The sequence below is a fragment of the Labeo rohita genome, chromosome 1, assembly GCF_022985175.1.
Source record: "Labeo rohita strain BAU-BD-2019 chromosome 1, IGBB_LRoh.1.0, whole genome shotgun sequence".
Lineage (NCBI taxonomy): Eukaryota > Metazoa > Chordata > Actinopteri > Cypriniformes > Cyprinidae > Labeo > Labeo rohita.
The window spans coordinates 41,473,645-41,497,474 of NC_066869.1; the positions used below are offsets into that span (position 1 = coordinate 41,473,645).

Genomic DNA, 23,830 nt, shown 5'->3' on the forward strand with positions numbered 1-23,830 from the left:
AAACTGCAGTGTGTAATGTATGTACCATTGGCGGCGCCAAATGGAATTTCGAAAAACTACTCCCATCTACAACTGTTCATACCAAAAGATAGTCCCGGCCCAAACTCACGCATCGGTTGAGCTGGAAATTGACTTGTAGGGCCGCAGAGTGACTGTGTTAGGACTATTATAGGTAAATTAAATTAAATAAATATATATTTTTTGTTATTTCAAATGAACATTAACATTAAATATCTTTATGAGTCATTCATTCATTTGATTTGTTCAAAATGCGGATTCATTCAGAAACTAAACACCGCTGTATTGCTCTGAAATGCGCAACAATTCTGCTTTGGCTTCAAAGGTAATATGTTCTCTGCAAAATTGAGCAAAAACACATTATATTGTATTTAAAATATAACACAGTATCAGCTTATTATTTACATAACTGTTGTATAAAAGCACATTTAAGTTTGTGATAGACTGAGACAGGATCAGCACTCGTGTTTTTTTGCTCTTGCTGCCTATGTGATATCATGTGATATGTCATATATATAAATATGCATACAAAACACATATAAGGGCATTTTTGTGCACCAATGTCTTGGATTTTAGGGTATAACTGCATTTATGGAGTTGTTGCCCTGCATCATATTTGTCAGCAGTCAACTGTATGAAATGTAAGATGACGTACAGGTCTGGGGATGGGGTCAGTGTGTTAACTGCGTTAAAATATTTTATTTTTTCATAACTAATTAATTAAGTTAACGCGTTAAACTGACAGCCCTAATATGCATGCATGCCAAGACATGTTTTTGTAATACAATAGCTAAAACTGAAAAAAAAAAATTATAAAAACTGTACAGACATACTAAAAAAATAACAAAATTACTAAAACTTTACCTAAAATTAAAATGAAAAAGGGGAAATAGAAAAATAAAAACTTCAAAATATGAATAAAAACTGTAATAGCATCACAGTGATACTAAAATAACACTGTCTGCACAATAAACTGGGAGAAATGTTGAAAATATTACACGCATTAGCTTTAATCAAGTCAATTGGACCCAGTGGGTTGTGTGTGAGAGAGAATTTGTTCATTTGCTTAGCCGTACTATATGTTCATTGAGACGCAGTGTGAATATTCGAATGTTCATGCTTTGTAAATTTCAGTCTGTTTTGCTAATGAAGCTGTCAGTGGGAATTACCTAATAGGGTTAACAGAACTGTGAATAATGATGTTGGTAATGATTAAACTGTGGCGTGATTTTGTCCTAAACTGCATTTTATTAATCAGGTCGAACCTTCATTTCAACACCCCCTGAGGATCAGCGTGTCATCAAGGGAACTACCGCTGTGCTGAACTGCGCGGCAACCCACGACCCCAGAGTCACCGTCAGGTCAGAGCTTAAGCTGAGATGCTTGCTGTGAAACACATTTTGACATTTAAATTTTTCAAACTTAAGAAAATTGCCTCTGCAAGGTCTGCATTGGTTTTTGCTAATTAGCGATGCTAAGTCAAGCATTGCTGTTACTATTACTCAAAACCTCTGACATAACTCGCCCCGCACCACTTGTGCTACAGACACGAATGATTCCTTAAATCGTGTCACTTGAGTACTTTTCTAAGCTATTAGAAGGTGGAGGCGGATGAGCTATGATGCAAATGCTAAATAAATTCCTACAGTAGATGCACTTTAAAAACAAGTCATGTGACTAAATCATTTGCGCATAACTTATTTTTATTGTGTGCCAGTTACCTAGGAAATAATTTTGTTTCTTTGATCTTGTGGAATGGGAGCACTAAGTATTCACAAGTTAAATAACTTTGTATATTAATCAAATAATTTTATATATATTGATTTATTCATTAATGTGTAATATGTTACTTTTAAAATAAATTATGAGCACAAACATTTTCAAAACTCTTTTGCTTTAGACCATCTACAAAGGTTAAATCTATAAATAAAATGTTATGGTTACCATTTTTCTGGAAAAAAAAAATGCAGTGATTGAGATTGCACTTGGAGCGTGTCCGAAATAACTTTTGCTATTTTAAGGACAGGCAAAACGGTCAGCACGGTTGGCGCATCTGGCGCATGGTCTGAAAGGGTTGTCCCTATTCTTTAATTAGTCATGGGTGTGTTTTGGGCTTAACTTGCATTAAACCAATCAAAGTCTCATTTCCCATTCCCTTTTAGAGCCAGTTGCGCTCGCACCATGGCGGATTCGCTATTTACACGGCAGGATTTGCGAGAACAAAGTCTGAATGCTTCTCCAGAGAGCAGGGCTGGTGCCAAGGGGGCCATTCACGGGCCAAGCCCACTCAAATAAGTTACTGTGCAACCCCTTTGAAAACTCTCCCCTCCTTGCTGAACGTGATCGTTTTCAAAACCGAAAGTGAAACCAAAAAGCAGCTTGCATAAGAACGCGATTGACTATCCATTATGACATGTAGGCATTTTTATATTTATGTACACAATAATAATCTTTTACATTGTAATCCTTTCTATCCTGCCTATAGGCGCATATTACTAATGCGCTCTTTAAATAACAAAAAAAAATATTGCGCAATTGATTTTAGACCAGGATTCAGTTGGTCAATGGCGCAGTCTGTTTCAGTTGCCTCAAAATATCAATGCACCAACAATGCGCCTGAACGCAACTCGGCTATGGGTGCACAAATAGGCACAAATGCATTTACTATTTAAACAACGTGGCACAGGACATGAAAATGATAACTGCATCGGGCTGCAACTAGCAATAAACACTTGCGTTGCGCCTGGTACCGTGTTGCGCCAGGTGCATGATAGGGCCCTTGGTGTTGTTTCCAAACAAAAGGAAATATATCGGTATCAGCATCGGTAGGTAATCACAGCGTGCTGATATACAGCCATATCGCACGGCTATGAGTGTGATATTGTGTTTATACAACAGTTCGACAACAAGTGTGTAAATACATAAGAAACAACAATGGAATGTCTTTCACATGTCTTTTTTAGTGCAAACTACTTTCTTCCACCATGGATTCAAATCTCAAGTTGACAGTTTAACGGCTGAGCCCAAGCCTCCGTTAATAATTTGAAAACGTCTAGAAACTAGTAACGTTACTTTAGATCTAGTAAGAACTTGGAGCTCACATCTCCGAAACATCGAAGCAAATTTTCAAACAGACGTTATTTTTAGTAACAAACCACATATTTCCACATATATATAAGTCTAAACAAGTACTTATATATGTATGTGTGTGGTGTTAAGTGCTGGTTTATCTGATAACCAGTAACCAAATCACAAAATTTACTGGTTACCAGCTATGCTAGTTGAACCATCAAACCATTCTGGCAACCACAAAACACAAACATATTTTTTTTTATTATGGATAGTTTACATTAGAGACAGTTTACCCTTTTTTTTAACCACATTATAGTCTTTATCCTCCCTGTTTAGGTCATTATCAGATGCATAAGGGAAAGAAGCTGTCATATGGCATTTGATGTTGTTCTGTCTCAGGAGGCTAAGTGCATTTTCTGCAGGTCTTTGGAGTGTGATATTTTTGGTGAATTATGAGTCATAAAAAGTCTTATTTTCCTCAGATATTCGTGGAAGAAAGGAACCAAGCCGCTGAGCGTGTCGACTGGTGGGCGAGTGTCAATGAAGGAAGGTTCGCTCCACATCAGCCAGACGTGGTCCGGAGACATCGGAGACTACACCTGCAGGGTCATCTCACCTGCTGGAAATGATTCGAAAACCGCCCGACTGGAAGTCATGTAAGCAGTCATAGACACACGCACAGATCCTCGCCAACATGCACGCTCGATACGAAGCGCTCAGAAGCGAATACACTTGTACAGTTCACGCGCACTCGCTACGTATTGGAGTGCTATTGTAGGAGGAAGATGCTTGGATCTCAGCTGCAGTTCTGAAGCCAAGAGAACCATCCAAAAATGGGCTGTAATGATAGGACAGAGGATGGAGCAGCTGTGATTGTGCATGTGTGTGTGTGGCGGGAGGAAGATAAAGCGAGAGTGGAATAAGATAGGCCTGATGCCCAAGGCCAAGATCATCTCCTTTGACGACTAGCCAATGTTGCTACACTTCTGTGGCATCAGGAACTAATTAAACACACACACATACACAAGCTTAGATATTAATTACTGCTTCTAGATGGCTGAATGTTGTTCTCCCACGGACTGTCGTATGGATGGATGCAAAGGAAATATCATTGATCTTTCAAGTAGATGAAATACACAGAGAAACACAAATGACAGGCGGAGTGTTGTGCTCGTTTAATTGGATGCTTATGAAAATATTATTCACAACCACAAAGATGTAAACATGCCAAATCAACCTAAAGGCCTAAAAGATATGCCTTTTTGTCCAAAGTCTTTGAGTGCATATACATTACACATACACTTTAATTCAGGAAGGATGCATTAAATTGATAAAAAGTCACAGTAAAGATCCTGGGAAAAAAATGGATCACTGTTTCCTCAAAAATATTAAGCAGCACAGCTGTTTTCAACATTAATAATAACATTTTTTTTTTTTTTTTTTTTTTTGAGAACTAATCCATCATATTAGACTGATTTCTGAAGGATCGGGTTTCCCAGACACTTCCCCGTCCACCATAGGTCAGACAAACAGATAGTCCCGCCCCAAACGCATGTCATTGGTTGAGGCAAATTATGCTTTGTTGCTACATTTTGGCAGAAAACAACCTATAGTACAAGGTTAAATTTTGTTTGTATAAAAAAAATACCTGCGTAAAAAAATTGAGTGCAGCTTGTGGAATCAAATCACAGCTCAACAAATCATAAATCATTTAAAACATAACTGTAATAAACTGTATGATTTGCAAATGGGCTTACAGGACCGCACCATGTAGCACAATTCTTTTAGTACTACTTAACATAATGCATAATATAGCAATATTTTTAATTTATGACAGAGAAAAACAAATGACAGGTGGAGTGTTGTGCTCGCTTAATTGGATGCTTTTGAAAATATTATTTACAATCAGAAAGTTGTAAACATACAAAATCAACCTAAAGGTTTAAAAAATGTGCCTTTTGTGTCAAAATCCTTTCTTAATCAAGTAAAATGATTGCATATACATTACATTTACACTTTTATTCAGGAAGGATGCATTAAATTGATCAAAAGTCACAGTAAAGACATGTGAAATGTTACAAAAGATTTCACTTTCAAATAAATGCTGTTCTTTGAACTTTCTGTTCATCAAAAATCCTGAAAAAAAGAATCGCGGTTTCCTCAAAAATATATTTTCAACATCAATAATAACACAAAATGTTTTTGATCTCTATTAGCGCATATTAGAATGTTTTCTGCAGGATTGAATTTCCCAAACACTCCCCCATCCACCACTGGTCAGCCAAACAGATAGTCCCGCCCCAAACTCATGTCATTGGTTGACGCAAATGCTTATGTGTTGCTACTTTTTGGCGAAAAACAACCTATAGTACAAGCTTACATTTTTTTTATAAAAAAATACAATACATTTTTTCGAGCACTAATCTGGCATATTACAATGATTTCTGAAGGACTGGATTTCCCAAACTCTCCCCCATCCACCATTGGTCAGCCAAACAGATAGTCCCGCCCCAAACTCATGTCATTGGTTGATGCAAATGCTTCTGTGTTGCTACTTTTTGGCGAAAAACAACCTATAGTACAAGCTTAAATTTTTTTATAAAAAAATACAATACATTTTTTCGAGCACTAATCTGGCATATTACAATGATTTCTGAAGGACTGGATTTCCCAAACTCTCCCCCATCCACCATTGGTCAGCCAAACAGATAGTCCCGCCCCAAACTCATGTCATTGGTTGACGCAAATGCTTCTGTGTTGCTACTTTTGTGGTGAAAAACAACCTATAGTACAAGCTTAAATTTTGTTCTTATAAAAAATACCTGCATAAAAAAATTGAGTGCAGCTTGTGGAATCGAATCACAGCTCAACAAATCATAAATCATGCAAAACATAACTGTAATAAACTGTATGATTTGCAAATGTGCTTACAGGACTGCACTGTAGCACAGTTCTTTTAGTACTACTTAACGGAATGCGTAATAAAGCAATATTTAATTTAAGACACGTTATTCTGCGAGAAAAACCTGGTTTCGGCTGGCTTTAGAAAAAGACTCCTAACAGCTGACATTTAAATTATGAGATACAAATTGAAAACACAAGCGATTTGAATAATAACAATAATACCTTTGACAGTCACATTAAGATAACAGAGCACCACAATATACTCCTACCTTTAATATTACAGCCTGCAAACTCTTTCGAAAGAAAACTCATCAGACGGTTGAAGGAGAGGCAATGCTTCACATGCTAATGTGATTTCACAGACTTTCAAGTTAATGTAACGCAGTGGACAGGTCCTCTTATTACCACATGTTAGACAACGGCGGAGCAGTTCCTTGCTTAAAACAATATTAGATGTTATTGCATATTTAGGCTGTTATGACAGACAGGCATAAATTCTCACATACCTATTACAAGCATCCGCAAAGGGCATAATTGCATTATGCGATATTGTAATGTAGTTTTCATAAATTTAATGTTGTTGAAGAAACAGTGGAACTTTTTATATTGCAACAGTGGAAAGTAATGTTAAAGGGGATGGTGCACACAAAAATTGAAAGAAACTTCTTTCATTTTACTCAACCTCATGTTATTCAAAATCCTGATAATCAACAAAAAGAGGTATTCAGTTAAATGTTCATGCTACTCTTTAACAATATGTGCTGCTTTGACCAAAAAGCTTCATAAAAGTACAATGCAAGTATTCTGTTTTGCACCTGAGTCATGAGCCTTAACAGTGGCTATGACATTTTTCTAAACATAAAACACATGATATAAAGTGATACAGGTTGGGAACATCAATAAACAGAGTAAATGTTTTTTTAATGTTATATTTTATTATTCATGATTGAGTCTTATATAAAATAAGGTTTTTTAAGCAAACATATTTTCTTCTTGTTTTTTTTTTTTTTTACTCAATATAACACTTCTTTTGGTATGAAAGAATCTTTCTTATACCTAAGCTGCTCAGAATCTTTTTGAGACACCACAAACCCCTTGCAGAAATGAATAACACTTTTTTCTTTTGGAGTGATATTTCTATCTACCCACCATTTGTCCTCCACAGAACCCCAGAAGCACAGATTTGAAAGTGCATACTACAACAAAGACACAAATCTACAAAGTGACTTACATGTATTTGAACATATAAGCCTAAGGGCTATTTGTGCTATTTGAGTCGAGCGTCTCTATTAGTATTGCTCACAGTTTAGGTGAGGGATTTGAACTCATAACCCTAATAAACATAACTCATCCTACACCGAATGTGCAGCAGACATGAATGATACCTCAAAACTGACTTACCAAATTGAAAAAAATACAATACAAAAACACATGGAATAGTTTTATGTGAGAAGGAATAAATTTTAAAGGAATAGTTCCTTTTAAAATTAACATTTTGGTTTCTTCATCTGAACAGACTTACTCTCCAATGGATCCTCTGCACTGAATGGGTGCTGTCATTATGGATAGAGGATTTGTATTTTAGCCGGAAGCAACAGTTTGAGATTAAAAACGTTTTAATGATGGATTTATTACAAATACGAAGCTTATACATTAATTGATGGACTAGATTCTTGTGGATTATTGTGATGTTTTTATCAGCTGTTTGAACTCTGATTATGACGACAGCCATTCACCTAAATTAGTAAGAAAGTAATGCAATTTTAAATTTCTCCAAATATTGTCCCATGAAGAAACAAGCTCCATCTTAGATGGCGTGAGTATGATTTAAAGCCCCAATTTTTTTTTTTTTTTACAATGAATGTGTCGGGGGGAAATAGTAAGGAGAAAATTTAATTATTTATCAATAAACTAGTGTATTCTGATTTAAAAAGATCCTGACTCGCAATCTATTCTTTGGATGGACCTTTAGAGAAAAATGCATTTTTACGGATTACATAATGAAAGACCTTTTTTTCGATTTGTTACATTTCGTTACGTAATAATTTAAAGCTTTCTATATATATATATATATGTATATATATATCGTGGCTGTGAGGCATGTATTTACTGAGTTTCAGTTCATTTTTGTGAAGCGCTCCTGTTCACGAAACAAAAGACGGCAGAAAGCACATCATGTTTGTTTTCTTTATTTTATACAAGCACTGTTTGTAACATTTTGTTGATATTGTGAGTGCACACAAATAAAAGTAGACCCTTTACAGTTCCGAGTGATGTATTGCTTTTACCTTTGTGAGCAAAAATGACGGATAATTTTAAATTGTTCCACTGAAAAAAATGCAAGTGATCGCGCTGGGGCCTCCATGTCCTGCAAAGCGACTTTAGCTTCCATTCTCCACACAAACGATTGGATATGCGCCTAATAGCGCACATTTATCTAGGTTTAACATTTAAACTAACATTGTTTTATACTTGAACTGTTTTATATCTAGAGATTTTATTTTAGGCAAGTCTTGATGATTTGAGAAGCTAAATTGATCAAATACACTATGAGCAGTCTACCGCTGGCCGCTGTTTGTTACTTTAAAAAACATAAACTTGTATTTAACGAACAAAAAATGCTCCAAATGATTTTCTAAATTAACTTAATAAAAACACATAACGAAATATAATCACTTTGCCATTACATACAAAACTATTTTAATACCTAAAGCAGTAGTATAAGCTGTTTTGGGAGAAGGGGGGGGAAAACAGACAAGCTCAGATCGGACTTGGGTCGAGAATTCTGATAAGCTGTCGGACAAGGGCCGGGCTAGGGCCTATATTTGAGGCCCGTGCAGGGCTCTAGTATGATTGTTTTTTCATTTTCATTGTCAAAATTTGACAGCTACTTCTTATAATATAGATCTTATGTAACTCACTGCATTGCACTCGTTGTCTTTTGTTTATATTTCCACAGCATGATTTTTGAATGAACCAGGCGTTTTAAAATTTTCCTGGTCTACTGACATTTATGACATACGCTTTGAACATTACAATGCTCATAACTTTTGCTAACACTACAATAAGTAAATCCACTTCCCCAGCCAATTGATCCTTCGCAGGAAGTTTAACTGACAGGCAATCTGACCAATCAAAATGCAGAATCTGCCATTTTGTCCAACAAACAAATCAGACAAGAGAGTAGATTAACATTGGGGGATTTTAACTTGAAAAATGTTTTTTTATTGATGTCAATTGAAACATGACCTTCTGATGTTCAATCATGTTTATTTCATGCTATAACTAGTAAAGAGGAACAGATGATCGGTTCACATGCTGCTTGAACTGAGGCGCTTCAGTAATCTATCACAACACATTAAAGAGCCACAAAAAAGTTATCAATTGTTTGAATTTCTTACAAAATGACAAAATTTGAAAGCTGAGACTTTGTTTCGTACCAAAATTAACCTGTGTTTTCAGTTTCCTCTTTGCACTGCGATGTGATTTTCACTGTGTGAGCGTGAGAGTGCCATGGCTTGACGGACGTAGCAACAGTAACAAAGGGAGCGGGTCTTTGCAAAGGCTCAATTCCTCTTCAATAGTGATGCTATAGAGCTACCGCAAAAACTTAAGTTCAAAGACAAAATTCTGAAGATGGCTGCGGACTTGTTTCTCTGATGCATTCGATCTATATTTGGACATGACAGAGAAAATTGTGCACTGAATTTTCACATTTGAATTTTAATTTGTGACCCTGGACCACAAAACCAGTCTTAAGTAGCATGGGCATATTTGCAGCAATAGCCAAAAATACATTGTATGAGTCAAAATTATTATTTTTTTTTAATGCCAAAAATCGTTAGGATATTAAGTAAAGATCATATTCCATGAAGATATTTTGTAAATTTTCTACTATAAATATATCAAAACTTAATTTTTGATTAGTAATATGCATTGCTTAGAACTTCATTTGGACAACTTTAAAGGCGATTATATCAATATTTAGATTTTTTTTTTGCACCCTTAGATTCCCGATTTTTAAATAGTTGTACCTCGGCCAAATATTGTCCTATCCTAACAAACCATACATCAATGGAAAGCTTATTTAGGGTCAAAAAATGGACACTTATGACTGGTCTTGTGGTCCAGAGTCACATTTCTTCATGTCTCTCTCTTTTTCAGAGAACTTCCCCATTCTCCACGTAACCTGCAGGTGGCTCTGAATGAGACAGACAGCAGAACAGTTCTTCTTTCATGGGTTCGGCCCTTTGATGGGAACAGTCCTCTGCTGCGTTACATCATTGAGCTCTCTGAGAACAGTAAGTGTGTGTGTGCTGTTTATATGAGCTTTGGCATATGGTTTATTAAACTTAATGCACCTTAGCCTCAGCTTTCAATTAAGCTGGTTTGCAACCAGTGGATTCTACTGAAGAAAGTCTTTCTCATTTACCTTTTGCTGTCTTCCTCCTTAAGCTCTAAAAACAGACAGGCAGGCTGAAGTGAGTGAGAAGAGAAGAGAAATGGAAGTTGATTGTAATGGAGGGTAGTGGGAGGAGGTTTGTTTTCACTGTATTAAGCCAAGACTCTGTTACTGGTGGAAGATGAATGCTGGAAGAGATAGTGACAGGAAACGCGGAGAGAGAAAGAGATTGATTTGTGTATCGTCAAAGGAAAGACAATGAAAAATGTGGGTGGGGCGGAGGAGCTGGATGTCTAATAAACACCAAGATCTCTCTCTCCTCATATACACCCAGAGTAGATTTTCTGTAAATACGAATGATCACACACTCTTTTTTTTTTTGCATGCATGCATGTGTGTGTCTGTATTGGTATTCATGCGCATCCCTGCGGCTTAATATTTACTGTTCCTGTTGAATTTGTGATTTATTTTTTTGCAGTTGCTCGTAGTTTCTGTCTTCTCTTCTCTTGGGCCTGCTTGAGTGGTTTCACCATCTAAATTGTTCATTGATCTGCTTCCCATCATTTTTAATGTACTGCAAACGCACACACAAATGCACACTCTCATATATTGGGGATTGTGGGTAGTAACGCCTCCAGAATAAACAACAGCACGGTCAAATTCATCATTTACCCAACTGCTGTAAAGAAAGAGATGATTCAAACAGCTCATAATAAATCAAGTAAAATAAGAAAAATAAAAACAGTACTCCCCTTTGACACTCAATTTTACCTATTGTCTTTAGGAGTGAGAAGTAATCTAGTAGGAATAAATAAATGCCTAAAAGCAGCCATGTTATCTTTATTCTTTCTCATTACATTTATAAGTAATGTTCTACATTATAATTTCAGTTCAATTTGTGGTACTAGTGGCAGAAATATATATTGTCCAGATAAATTAGGCAGATGATATTTACCTATTTTGAGATTATTGTTAACATTAGACAATGTGTCTGTGTTGCCAAGTCTGTGCTTTTTCCCCGGAATTGGGCTTCTGTTGCCGCAGGTTGTTTTTCATGTCCGTGGGTTGAAGCAACCCTGACTGCGTGATATTTAGCTCCTGAAATGCAAATTTTGCCAGGGAATCCCCACCAAAAAATGTGTATTTTACCACCCAGAACACAATTTTTACCGGGGGAATCCCTCCATAGCACATTTGGGTTAGCTTTGAATAGCAATTGGGTGGGTTTTGTTGTGAAAACCTGGCAACCCTGCAATGTATATGGGCCATTCTACAGAATTGGTGCAAACTGCTGTCCCACAACCACAACATTTAGCATTTAAGTATTCAAATATTAGATGTTTAAGATCTATGGTTAAGATCTATTGAAACCCACAATAATATTTAAAATATTAGTAAGCTTAATATATATAAAATTATCATTTATTGGGTACTTTCAAATGGGAGGTGGCTGTCCCAAACCCTAACCCCTAAATTTCAACTTATGAAAATGATATTGAAATAATTTTTGTATTTTTTTCCATTGTTGTTTTTAAAAGTATCTTTTTTGATTCTTTAAAAAAACACACACACACACATTTATTTTATGTATAAATTATAAAAAAAAAATTGTCACTACCAAAAAAGTGAATGTTTTAGTCTATTGGCCAAGGCTGATTTTAACTAATCCCATAAATTTATTATCAGCAATTATTCCTGTGTCTCTCTGTCTCATAGCTACAAGGTGTGAGTAGATACATCTCATAATTTTGAGGTAAATTTGTTCAAAAACTGAATGTAACTTTAAGGAATGTCGCTACCAAACACCTTTTTTTCTGTAGTTAAGTGCACTTTTTTGGGAGTTATTTCTATAACATTTAATTGTTATATGTATACTACTGTTCAGAACTGTGCTAGCTAACCATGTGTTGAGTAGCATCTTTGAGCTAGGTTCAAAAGTATATAAAATTGTCACTACTGAAACATTTGGTGGAGTTTCGGTAATGACATCTTTGTTTTTTTGGGTTTTATCCCATAGAATTGTTACTATCAAAACATGTCATCATTGTGGTAGTGACAAAAGGGAACACATAATCCTCATATTTGGGGGAAAATCATCAACATTTTTGTAAAGTTACGCATTTTTTTGTATTTTAGTTTGTTTTAGTAGTGTTTTAGTATGTGAGTTAAAATTCTGTAATGTGATGTGGTGGGTACCAAAGCATTACTGTCACTACCGAAAATGTTCTGTAACTACTGAAACATGGGATGCTTTGTCATAACTGAAGTATACTGAATTATCAACTAAGATGTTATGATAGTTTTTGGTTCAATGTATATTCAAACTAATGAATCTTTAACTTTGAAATCAGCATGATCATCTTTTCGCCTTTTACAAAGAAAAACTGGATTCAAAATACAAGAAGTCTCATAAATTCACTTGAAAAATTTAATTGCTATGGATTTACCTTTGAAAAAAATGTAATAGCAAAAAAATATATTTACAATCTAGATGTAAGTCTTAATAGGTCAATATAACCATTCTAATTAAATTATTATTACTGTGTTTTGGTAGTGACAAATTTGGGGAGAGGACAAATATTCCAAACCTTTCTGAAAATACAATATGAGAAATAACTGCACAATCACTAGAAATGTGTACCTCGGATACACAATATACAATTTGCATACATACAACTTTTTTGGAAAAAGTTTTTTTTTTTTTTTTTCAAAGACATTTACAACTCTGACTTTGGACCAATTCTGTAGAATGGCCCATATAGAATGTCAAATTTATACTGATAGAATGTATGGATGAATTAAATTCTTATAATAATGATAATTATAAGAAATGTTCAGCTTTGTCATCACATAATTTTAAAATATATTAAAATAGAAAACTGTTATTTTTAATTGTAATTTCACAATATTACTGCTTTTTTTAACAAATGCAGCATTGATATGCAGTCTTGGGGGCAGTTACTTTTAAAAGTAATGCATTACAATATTAAAAGTGATGCATTATGTATTCTGAGTTTGCATTTCACTTATTTCATTCATTTTGAGAAAATATTGAATCTGTTTTAGTGCAAGTGAGATGAGTAAATGCATGTTGACATTTAGTCTAGAACTACAGTAACAATGATGTTTACACAGTGCACACAACGCCTCTGCACTTACTCCCAAATTCTCTCAACATGGGGACAGGAGAGCTGTCAGTGAATAAAAATGGGGAAACAGAGTAACTAGCGGTACTTCTTCGGAAAAATAACTCGGATATTTCCTTGAAAATTAAAAAGTAATGTATTACTTTACTAGTTACTTGAAAAAAGTAATCTGATTACGTAACTCACTGTTGGTGTATGTGTGACCTATTCAGTGGTATGTTAGGATGTTCAGAAACTTATTTTTGTCTGTTTGTTGTTCTTCACAGATTCTCCATGGAAGGTCTACATGGATGATGTTAGTCCTGCACTAACTAGTTTGCTAGTAATTGGTCTAACGCCAGCAAGAACATACCAGTTTAGAGTGTGCGCTGTCAATCAGGTTGGACGTGGACAGTACAGTGCTGAGACCAACAGGTAAGCAGTTTCAAGTTAACATCTTAGCCTGCTAGCTTAGTGTATTGTAAAATGGTTAAGAAAAGCTCTACTGATAAGCTAGACCAAGATATCACAATGTTTTTGATCAGACATTGAGGAAGGGAAACTGATCTTGTCTGACAACTGGGGATGTCACAATACTCAATATAATATCGAACCGTTCGGTACGACATCCATGGTTCAATACATGCTTGTGAATTGCGTTTTTTCGGTTTTGCATTTAAATAATTTCCTTGTTTTATTTCTCTCGAAATTTGCTGTGTCTGTGCCCGTGATTTCACGTACTGAGATGAGGTAACACCTCCCCGTTTATATTAAATATTATATTATATAAAGCAACACTTGCAGAGCATATTCCCTTCTAATGAAATGCAATGATAAGCCTTTCTAAACTTGTTGTCCAACAGAAGAGAACATTATAACTTATTTTTACTTCACAGAATCAGTGTTTGAAATAACTTTCTTTTGTGATCTGATGTGGCTTCTTATCATAGAATGAGGCAGACAATATGTTCTATACTGTACGTCGATTAGCAACCCTGGTGAAAAAAACTGCATAAACCAGCAAAGGACCAGTTTAAACCAGCATCAAAACATACTTACCAGCATATGCTAGTTTTTTCACGAGGGAATGGCTTACAAATATACTTAATCATTATGAAAATACCTGAGATTGCTTGAATAACACAGATAAACCAATTGCAGAGTTTGCTTGAATAACACAGATAAACCAATTGCAGACGAGTGTTTATTGTCCTTACATTTCATCATTCAAAACTTTTAACGTTATATCTGAATAGAAAAATACCTGTCTCAAAAGAAATATTAAGCAGACATATAATTATCCACGCTTTTTCCAGCGTACAGAGGTTTACAGGAGTATTTTGTTGTTAAAGGAGAACTCCACTTCCAGAACAACAATTTACAAATAATTTACTCACCCCCTTGTCATCCAAGATGTTTATGTCTTTCTGTCTTTAGTCATAAAGAAATTATGGTTTTTGAGGAAAACATTTCAGGATTTTTCTCCATATAATGGACTTTTAATAATGGATTTTGAACTTCCAAAATGTAGTTTAAATGCAGCTTCAAAGGGCTCTAAACGATCCCAGCCAAGGAAGAAGTGTCTTATCTAGCGAAACAATCTGTCATTTTTTTTTCGAAAAAAAAAAAATTGTATACTTTTTAAGTACAAAAGCTCATGTAGCACAGGCTCTGGGACGCACGTTCTTGAATGATTCATCCATTTTAAACAAATCTTTAATGTGACACGGGAAGAACGAGTCAAGAACAAGTCGAGAACGTCATGGCACTGCAGGAGTTACAATAACTGGGCCATGCTAACAAGCTAAACTTTGTTTCCAGGCAAACTCAAAATCCTTTGAATTCTGACTGTCGTAAGTTACATAGCCAGTCAAACAGATTGGAACTAGTAATTTTCACCAGCTCTTGCCAGTTTTTGTGCTTCCAACACACACACACACAACCTCAGTCAGTTAGAGAGAATGTTATTAAATGTGAGGACAAGATTTGAACCCTATCAAAAGAAAGGCTGATTGTAATTGAATTACATAAGAGCTTTCATCACTGGCTCTGATTGTAAGCCATTATGACACATGGGCAGAAAAAAAACTCCCATATCCAGGAACACTGTGAAGGTGTGAGAAATAGCGTTTCTCAAAGCCAATTCCACCCGGTGAAAGAATGTCAAATTCAAACTTGGCTGGAGGGAAGGACACTTTAGCACAAGTAAAGGCTACTGCATTTTGTGCTCTCTATTTTGTTAGTGATTTTTTATTCGCGCATAAATTGGCACACATCACAATGACTGCCTTCCAAATCGAATCAAAACGCTTAAAGACCTTAAAAGTCCTGAAAAGTTCAAATGGCTGTTTTTCAAGCCACAGGCATAAAGCTAATGCACATGCCAAGCACTCTTTGCTAAACGGCAGGAAGAAGGGCCTGCTCAATCATCAAGGACGTGTTGAAAAAGCTTGTCATGCTGTTCCCTAGTTCTGAGCTTAGCTTTCATTTAAAGCAAGGCTCCATTAAACCAACATTGCCAGTTTATATTCAATAGTACCAGTTGAGCCATAGACTCCCTCTGCTCTCATAATGTGAAATGCTCTGTTGCTTTAATTGCTGCTGAAGTTAAATGTTTTGAATTATTATTAATTCATGCTGTCTTTACCGTTTGATAAAGGATATATGTGGTTTGTTTTTGTTTTGTTTTTAATCGAATGTAAATTCATGTCCCAGTCACATTTTCTTGGTTATGTTAACAGTAATTACTCTATCAGAAAAAGAAGAAGTAAAAAACGATTCTGTTTTATACTTTTACATTAACAATGTAATCAGTATTCTATTTATTTAAGCCAAGTATAAATCTCTTCAAGTTACGTTTTCAAGCATTTTACATTTATTCCAAAATAATAACTCAAGGCAGTAACAATTTAAAAAATCTATTATATTTGTGAACTTACGTTCAGCTATTTTTTTAATAATTGACTTTTACCTCTATCTAAATTTTTCAGATCATCAGTCATCAAAGCCCGGCAAATATTGGTCACAGACACAGAGATTTACTTTAAATTTCACCAAGCTTATTACTCACTAAAACCTCCCACAGATCATGTTTTCAGGCCATTTCAAGTCTTATTTTGATGCAACAAAGTGGTTATATCTAAGTGTGTGAGTTGTTCACTTACTTTTTAAAAAATTCATGCCATTATATTGTTCATTCAGACTGATTTGTGAACGTGCAAGAATACAAGAGGTGGGATTTATTGCATGAACCAATCACAGCCGAACATAACCAGTCATATCCAATCATATTTAGGGCCCTATGAGATCCATTTTATTTTTTCCCAAATTCCATTTTATTTTTTTCCAAATTTTGTTTTTTCCAGTTTTTTTTTTTTTTTATTTTTAATGGTTAAATTTAATTTTATTAATCAGAAAGCATGTCTATTGAATTAAGATCGTGAAACTTAAACAATTTAACATCAGTTTATTAAAAGTTTAACAAAAATGACTTGTTTAGGGACTAATGAAATGGTTTATTTTTGCCCACCTTATGTTTTATTGTTACCAAATTCTGTATGCTAGCATGTCTAATTATTTGAATGCATAAAAACAAGCTTCATTTATTCTTACAATAGCCTTAAGAATTTTTTCTCAGAAATTCTGTTGTATTTGCATTTTTCTGGTTTTCTAAAATGAAGACATAAAGCATTCATTTCATTTATCTTTGACAAATAAAGGGGATTTATTATTACAATTAAAACATTAAAGAAATATATGATTATTCCTTAAAAATAAGGTTTTAATAATTTTAGAAGTAGTAGTACTTAAATTCTGCCAAACAATAATAATGTATTCCTTCCACAATGTCTTCACGTTAAATTGACAAGTTGCCGTGAATACCTTTACATTTTGGTGTGTTTATGATATGATGATAGTTTTACTTAAATTAAATGGTAAAATGCTCACAAAGTGACTCTCAGAGCAGTTCTGGAGACGCTGTTCATGTATTTATGTCCTCATTTAGTGAAGCGGCAGATGTTAATATCACTGCAAGTGTTACGCGGGCTTTAGTTAGTAGTAAACAAAGCCACGCATCTGCGCCATTCACTCAGAATTCATATTTAAATAGTCTTTTTTTTTGTGGCTTAATAAATACAAATATTATTTGTAATTATTTGATTTAAGTGTAATGACCTACTTTTGATTAATTCATCCAAACTTTAACAAATTCCGTGACATTCCGTGTCAAACTGTAAATGTTGTTTTTATGACTGGATTCGGCGATTCTGTCTTTGTTTTCCACATCACGGAAATCATAGGCCCTACAAATCGCGATGGAGGCATTGCCTCCTGTCACGTGACTTTCCTCCATTCATTCTTTAATTACTCCCCACCAAGCTCACCGCACGCTTTAGGGGGTCCCGCTGTAATTTTACCTGGACAGTTTCTTTAGAAAAAAGAGTGGTTTATACACAATTTAGTGTTATGTTTTGTAATATTGGCATTGTTTTATTTTTGTACTACAATTTTTTTTTCTAATTCTGAATCTAATATTTCAAGGATATTGGACGTTGGGCTCCCTTGCCTTCTCAAAGGAAATGTCCCTTATATATTCCCACAAACTTTATTTTCATTATTTGGATGGATACAATGTGCCCTGATTTATCTGTAACTATACTATTGACATCAACTCGGTATGCACCATCCCAGCAAGTCAACCATGTCTGGGCTTGTTAGCAACATTGAAAACAGATTTGCAACATGCAAAATCCATTAAGCAAAATTACTGGTGCAATTGTAGAAACTCCTGTCAAAGACAACGGTTAGGTTATCCAATAACTAATGTGAGCTGCCAGTCTACTTAACATTTAACTGACCTCATGACAAAAACAGGTATTGTACTGCTTATGGTACTTTCTCAACCTTGATGCAATTCACTCTTAGCCCTGATGTATGAAACAGTGACCAATGTCTGGTATGTAAACAAACAAGTTTCAAGTTTCAACTCGATTTTAATTTACAAACACACAATTTCCTATATGTGTTTTACATACTTTAGCTGAAAGTAGTGTTTGAATGTAAATCACCAGCTTTGTGTGTATACCATGTAACTTTCAAACTGAATGTTTAATTTAAAGCACCCAGTTAAAACAAGAGGAAAAGGCAGTGGAGAGTGAGAAGATGAAGACGAACAGAAACACAAAAAATCAAATATTGATGGAGAGGGCACTTATTAAAATTTGAGCACCTATCTGCTTTGGCCTCGTTTCCAATTAATGTCAGGATCATCATCAGTTATATGAAAAATTTAAATCTCTATTTCTTTTATTCTTCTTATTCATTTTTTTGGGAAAGTACCATCAAAGAAAGAGTGTAATAACTCACAGAATATGTTCTCTATTCAGGACTGTTTCATGTCTAGATGTACACGGCAAACAAAATCAATATCGAACTAACTTTTTTACTGAGTAAAAATTTGTTCTGACTTTAACAAACGCAAACTCAGTGCTCAACTCAGCACTTATCATTTTATTTCCATTTAATTAATAAACAACTGTTAATGCCATTCACAGTAATTACAAAAACAATACAATAGAAATCCCCTCAACACCCAATCCAACTCCATCCCACCCCTTCCGTACGGCAAAAGAAACAAAGTGATAGACTAAAACAGCTTCTAAGCCTTTTAAATTGGTTTAGGATGATTATTGTTTATTTGACAAAACATCAATCAGACTTAGCAACTTTCCTACGAGATTGCTTGCTTGAGGCACTTTAGGCCTTGCTCACTTAATCAAGCTAATAACCTTTAAACCGCAGATTAGAGCGAGGATTGTTTATCGCCTGCTCTGGGGATCTACAGTCTCCAGAATCCTGCAGACAGACTTTGAGAGCTAAAGCCTACGGTATTGATCAAATTGAGAAATTAAAGAGTTCACTGATTTACACTAATGGGGTCAAACTGAAAACAGATCTTTCTGTTTTCTGTAGCATCTAGCTGCTGTTATATATCATGTTCGATAGGTGCTGAAATAGCATATCCGAAAGACATTTTGTCACCTGTTTACATTTTAATGCTTAATTTGCTCCTGTTTGGTATAGGAAAAATTATTCACATCACAGGAGACAAGAGGATTTGATTTAGGGGTTTGTCAGTGCTAGCAATGGTTTCTCAATATTCACTGTTGTTTGTCAACTAGAAATGCCACAAGTGTTTGCAGTTTAACTCTTTGGTACCAGATTTTGGGCCAAACAGTTTTTCCAGGCTTTAGTAAGGAAATTTCTGCGAGAATGCAGTTTCTGCTCATTTTTAAAGGATTAGTTCACTTGTGAATTAAAGTTTCCTGATCATTTACTCACCCCCATGTGATCCAAAATGTTAAAGTCTTTCTTTCTTACATTGAAAAGAAATTAAAGTTTTTGAGGAAAATATTCCAGGCTTTTTCTCCATATAGTGGACTTTAATGGGGATGAGCAGGTTGAAGGTCAAAATGGCAGTTTCACTGCAGTTTTCAAGGGCTCTACACAAATTACTTTTTAACCACAAATGATGATTTTGCAGTAGCTCAGTGATGCGTGTCTAATACTTAACACATTCTGTAATCACGTTGGAAAGATCACGTGTTTGTTAGTTAGTTCTTTGTGTACTCCAGTTAAAAAATGTATTGTAGGGCGGTAAATTCCATCTCATTTTCTCCTCCAACTTCAAAATCATAAACACTGGGTCGGTACTTCCGCCTACGTCAAGCGTGACCTTTCCAACGTGACTGTGTAACACATAAATTTGAGCTAGTGCAAGATGCATTTGTGGTTAAAAAGTATATAAATTTGTGTTTTTTAGAATCGATCAGTCGTTTTGCTAGATAAGACCATTTTTCCTTGTCTGGAATTGTGTAGAGCCCTTTGAAGGTGCATTGAAACTAGAGATGCACCAATCGATCGGCCAGGGATCAGAATTAGCTGGTTTTTCACATAATCGGCCTGGACCGATGACCGGCCGTTCAGTCTGCCAATTCTGAGCCGATCCATTTTGACGTCACACTTATGGCGACTGCTAATGTGACAGATAAAGCTTGCACAGCTTAAAATGAGCATGTGAGAGACACTCGTGCAGAAATCAAAACAAATGAGTGCAACAGCACTCAAGAAAGTTATAGATGCATGCTGTGGTAGAAAAACTATAAATTTGTAATATGATTTAGGTACATAACATTGTATGACAAATATGATTCCCCAAATATCAGCACGACTGCAATGTGACACTGATTTTATACAATAGTACAGGGGTGGTGAACTCCGGTCCTAGAGAGCCGCAGCCCTGCAGAGTTCAGCTCCAACCCTAATTAAAACTCACCTGCCTGTTGCTTTCTAGTAACCCTTCAGACCTTGATTAGCTTGTTCAGGTGCATTTGATTAGGGTTGAAGCAAAACTATACAGGGCCGCGGCTCTCCAGGGCCGATGTTCACCACCTCTGCAATAGTAGTTCAGGAAACAAGAAGTTTAAATTACATTTTAGTCACAATATTGAGTGTTTTTGCTCAGTTTCGTTGCAGAAAATAGTTTCAATCAAAGCCACAGCAGAACTGCCGCATGTCTCCGAGCAACACAGCCGTGTTTCGTTAATTAATCCACATTTTTAAAAGATTCATAAACTACATGACTCACTCATTAGAACAGTCTTTTGCCAGCACCTACTTGTGGTTTGGTTTTATATTTAAAAGTATTGTTGCATTTTGGACAACATTTCTTATTTGTATATTTTTTAAAAAATTAATTTTATTAAATTATGCAGTATGCATAATTTAAAGTATAACGTATGCATTTAAAATTTTACAGTGCAAATGCATTTATAGAGAACATCTGTAATTTAGTCCAGATTGGGAGAATTGTGATGTTTAATGTAAATTTTTTGGCATTGGGGGAAAAAAAGTGTATATTTTTGTTTGTATATGCTGTCAAGTATACTTCTTAGAAAGAAAATTGGAATTGGCAAAAATCTGTATTGACAGGTCACACTTCCCAAAAAATGATCTCTAATTGAAACTGCAATTTGGACCTTCAACCTGCTGATCCCAATATGGAGAAAATCCTGAAATGTTTTCCTCAAAAACCTTAATTTCTTTTTGACTGAAGATCTTGGATGACATGGGGTGAGTAAATTATCAGGAAATTTTAATTCTGGAGTGAACTAATCCTTTAAAGCTAGTAATTTTGAAACATTATTACAATTTAAAATTAGTGTTCAATTTTAATATATTTTAGCTTAATTTTCAGCAGCCATTACTCTGGTCTTCAGGGAAACGTGATCCTTTGGAAATCATTCTAATATGCTGATTTGGTGTTGAAATTAATTTCTTATTATTATCCAAGTAGAAAACAGTTTTGTTGCATAATATTTTTGTGGAAACTGTGATTCATTTTTCAAGGTGAAAATGTACTTGATAATTTTCCTCCCTTTGGTCTTTAAGTTGTTTTTCCAGCGTTGCTTTCGAGTTTTAAAAAACAGAGTCAAGTTCAAGTTATTCCAGTGAACCCTATTTACCCCAGCAGGGTTGGTTCTCAGTTACTCCTGCACTATAAAAGACCTTTCGTTCAAACCAGAAAGATCAATTTCAATCTCTCCAGGTCTACTGGATAAGCTCCGAAGGAAACTTTTAGTAACTATCGATGCCTCTGGGAGAATCTCCCAGATAAGACTCTATGGTCTAAATATTTCTCTTTTATGATGTGATTCTCATGATGTTATCTTTCAGGCTGATGCTGCGAGAGGAACCACCCAGCGCTCCTCCAAAAAACATTGTGGCTAGTGGCCGTACCAACCAGAGCATCATGGTCCAATGGCAGCCACCCCCAGAACCGCAGCTCAATGGAGTGCTGAGGGGCTACCTGCTCAGGTATGGCTTCATGTATGGCTTCAAAAATGTATAAAATAAATCTTTATTTCCTTCTACACACACTCTTTTATACACACTATTGAATTTTCATGCAATAAAAAAAGCTGAGGTTTGCCGGTTAGCTCCCTGATAGCACACATCACATGATACATCACAGTACATCACAGAAACGTCTATTTGACGTCTGTGTTTACATCTGCAAGATGTATTTTTTAGATTGTTGCTCATCTGCAATACGTCTATAAGACGTTTTCTATCAGATGTCAAATAGACGTTTATTAGATGTCTTTAAGATATAAAACTGACATCTTACAGATGTCTGTCAGATGTTTGTACAAAGCAGATGCTTTCCAGATCAAGTGATCTTTAACAGACATCTTGCAAACGTACATGTGCTATCTGGGCTGGTTAAAGCTCTTATAGATTAGCAAGAAAGCGTGGCTCCCGGCATGGAATGGACATTCATAGAAATTCATCTATTTTCTAAATGATTATTATTGATCTTACTCTGAATGTTTCATCTATGCATAGTCACTCAGTCTTCTGCTGAAATTACAGACTTTTTTTCTGTTGATGTATGCTGAATTTCTCCAGTTATTTTGTCCACAATTATTTCTTAAAATCAACATCTAGCTCACATTCAGATCCACCTCCAGTCTATAACTAATTATTTGAACCAATTTGAACCCCGCACTACATAGTTTTTTTTTTTTTTTTTTTCATATTCCATTACTCTCATAAGTATGTCACAATATGGAAGAAAAGATGCTGCTACATCTCTTACATTACGACTTTAAAGGGAAAGTCCACACAAAATGCAACTTCAGTCATCATTTTTTCAATGTCATGTCATTCCAAACTTGTATAACTTTCTTTCTTCTGTGGAGCACAGAAAAGCTATTTTGAAGAATGCTAGCAACCAGTTTCAGTTCCCACTGACTTCTATTGTATGGACAAATACATTGTAAGTCATTGAAAACCAAAACTAGAAACAGATTTCTGGGAAGCAACAATCTTCTTTTGTGTTCTGCAAGAAATGCATGCAGGTTTGGATCAGCAGAGACGGTGAGTCATTTTTGTGTGGACTATCACTTTAAAGGGATAGTTCACAGAAAAACGTCTAGGTTACGTACGTAACCCTCGTTCCCTGAAGGAGGGAACGGAGACGTTACATAGGGGAACTTGCTTGAGAGTCCAATCATCTCCAAGCCTTATTCAAAAGGCCAATGAACATTCATGAACATTGGCGAGTGGTATTTGCATGCCGAGCCACTCCCCCGTACATACGGGTATATAAGATGGCGGCGTGCAACCACTCATTCAGACTTTTGCTTTTGGAGCCTCGTCTTCTGAGCCATTTAAAAAAAAAAAAAAGAAAAGAGTTCCTGAGTTCACACTCTCTCTGCTGGCGTGCTGCCGAGCTACTAAAAGA

The 23,830-nt window shown here is 35.4% G+C and overlaps 1 protein-coding gene across 1 annotated transcript in view; it reads left to right on the forward strand.

Moving 5' to 3' along the window:
• The window catches only part of sdk1b (sidekick cell adhesion molecule 1b), a 259,703-nt gene that overhangs the window by 159,958 nt on the left and 75,915 nt on the right, over positions 1 to 23,830 (forward strand). Inside the window, exons 14-18 of the mRNA XM_051116461.1 lie at positions 1,277 to 1,379; positions 3,573 to 3,746; positions 10,159 to 10,295; positions 13,809 to 13,956; positions 22,258 to 22,398. Coding sequence (XP_050972418.1) covers positions 1,277 to 1,379; positions 3,573 to 3,746; positions 10,159 to 10,295; positions 13,809 to 13,956; positions 22,258 to 22,398 — 703 coding nt within the window. The remainder of the gene's footprint in view (positions 1 to 1,276; positions 1,380 to 3,572; positions 3,747 to 10,158; positions 10,296 to 13,808; positions 13,957 to 22,257; positions 22,399 to 23,830) is intronic.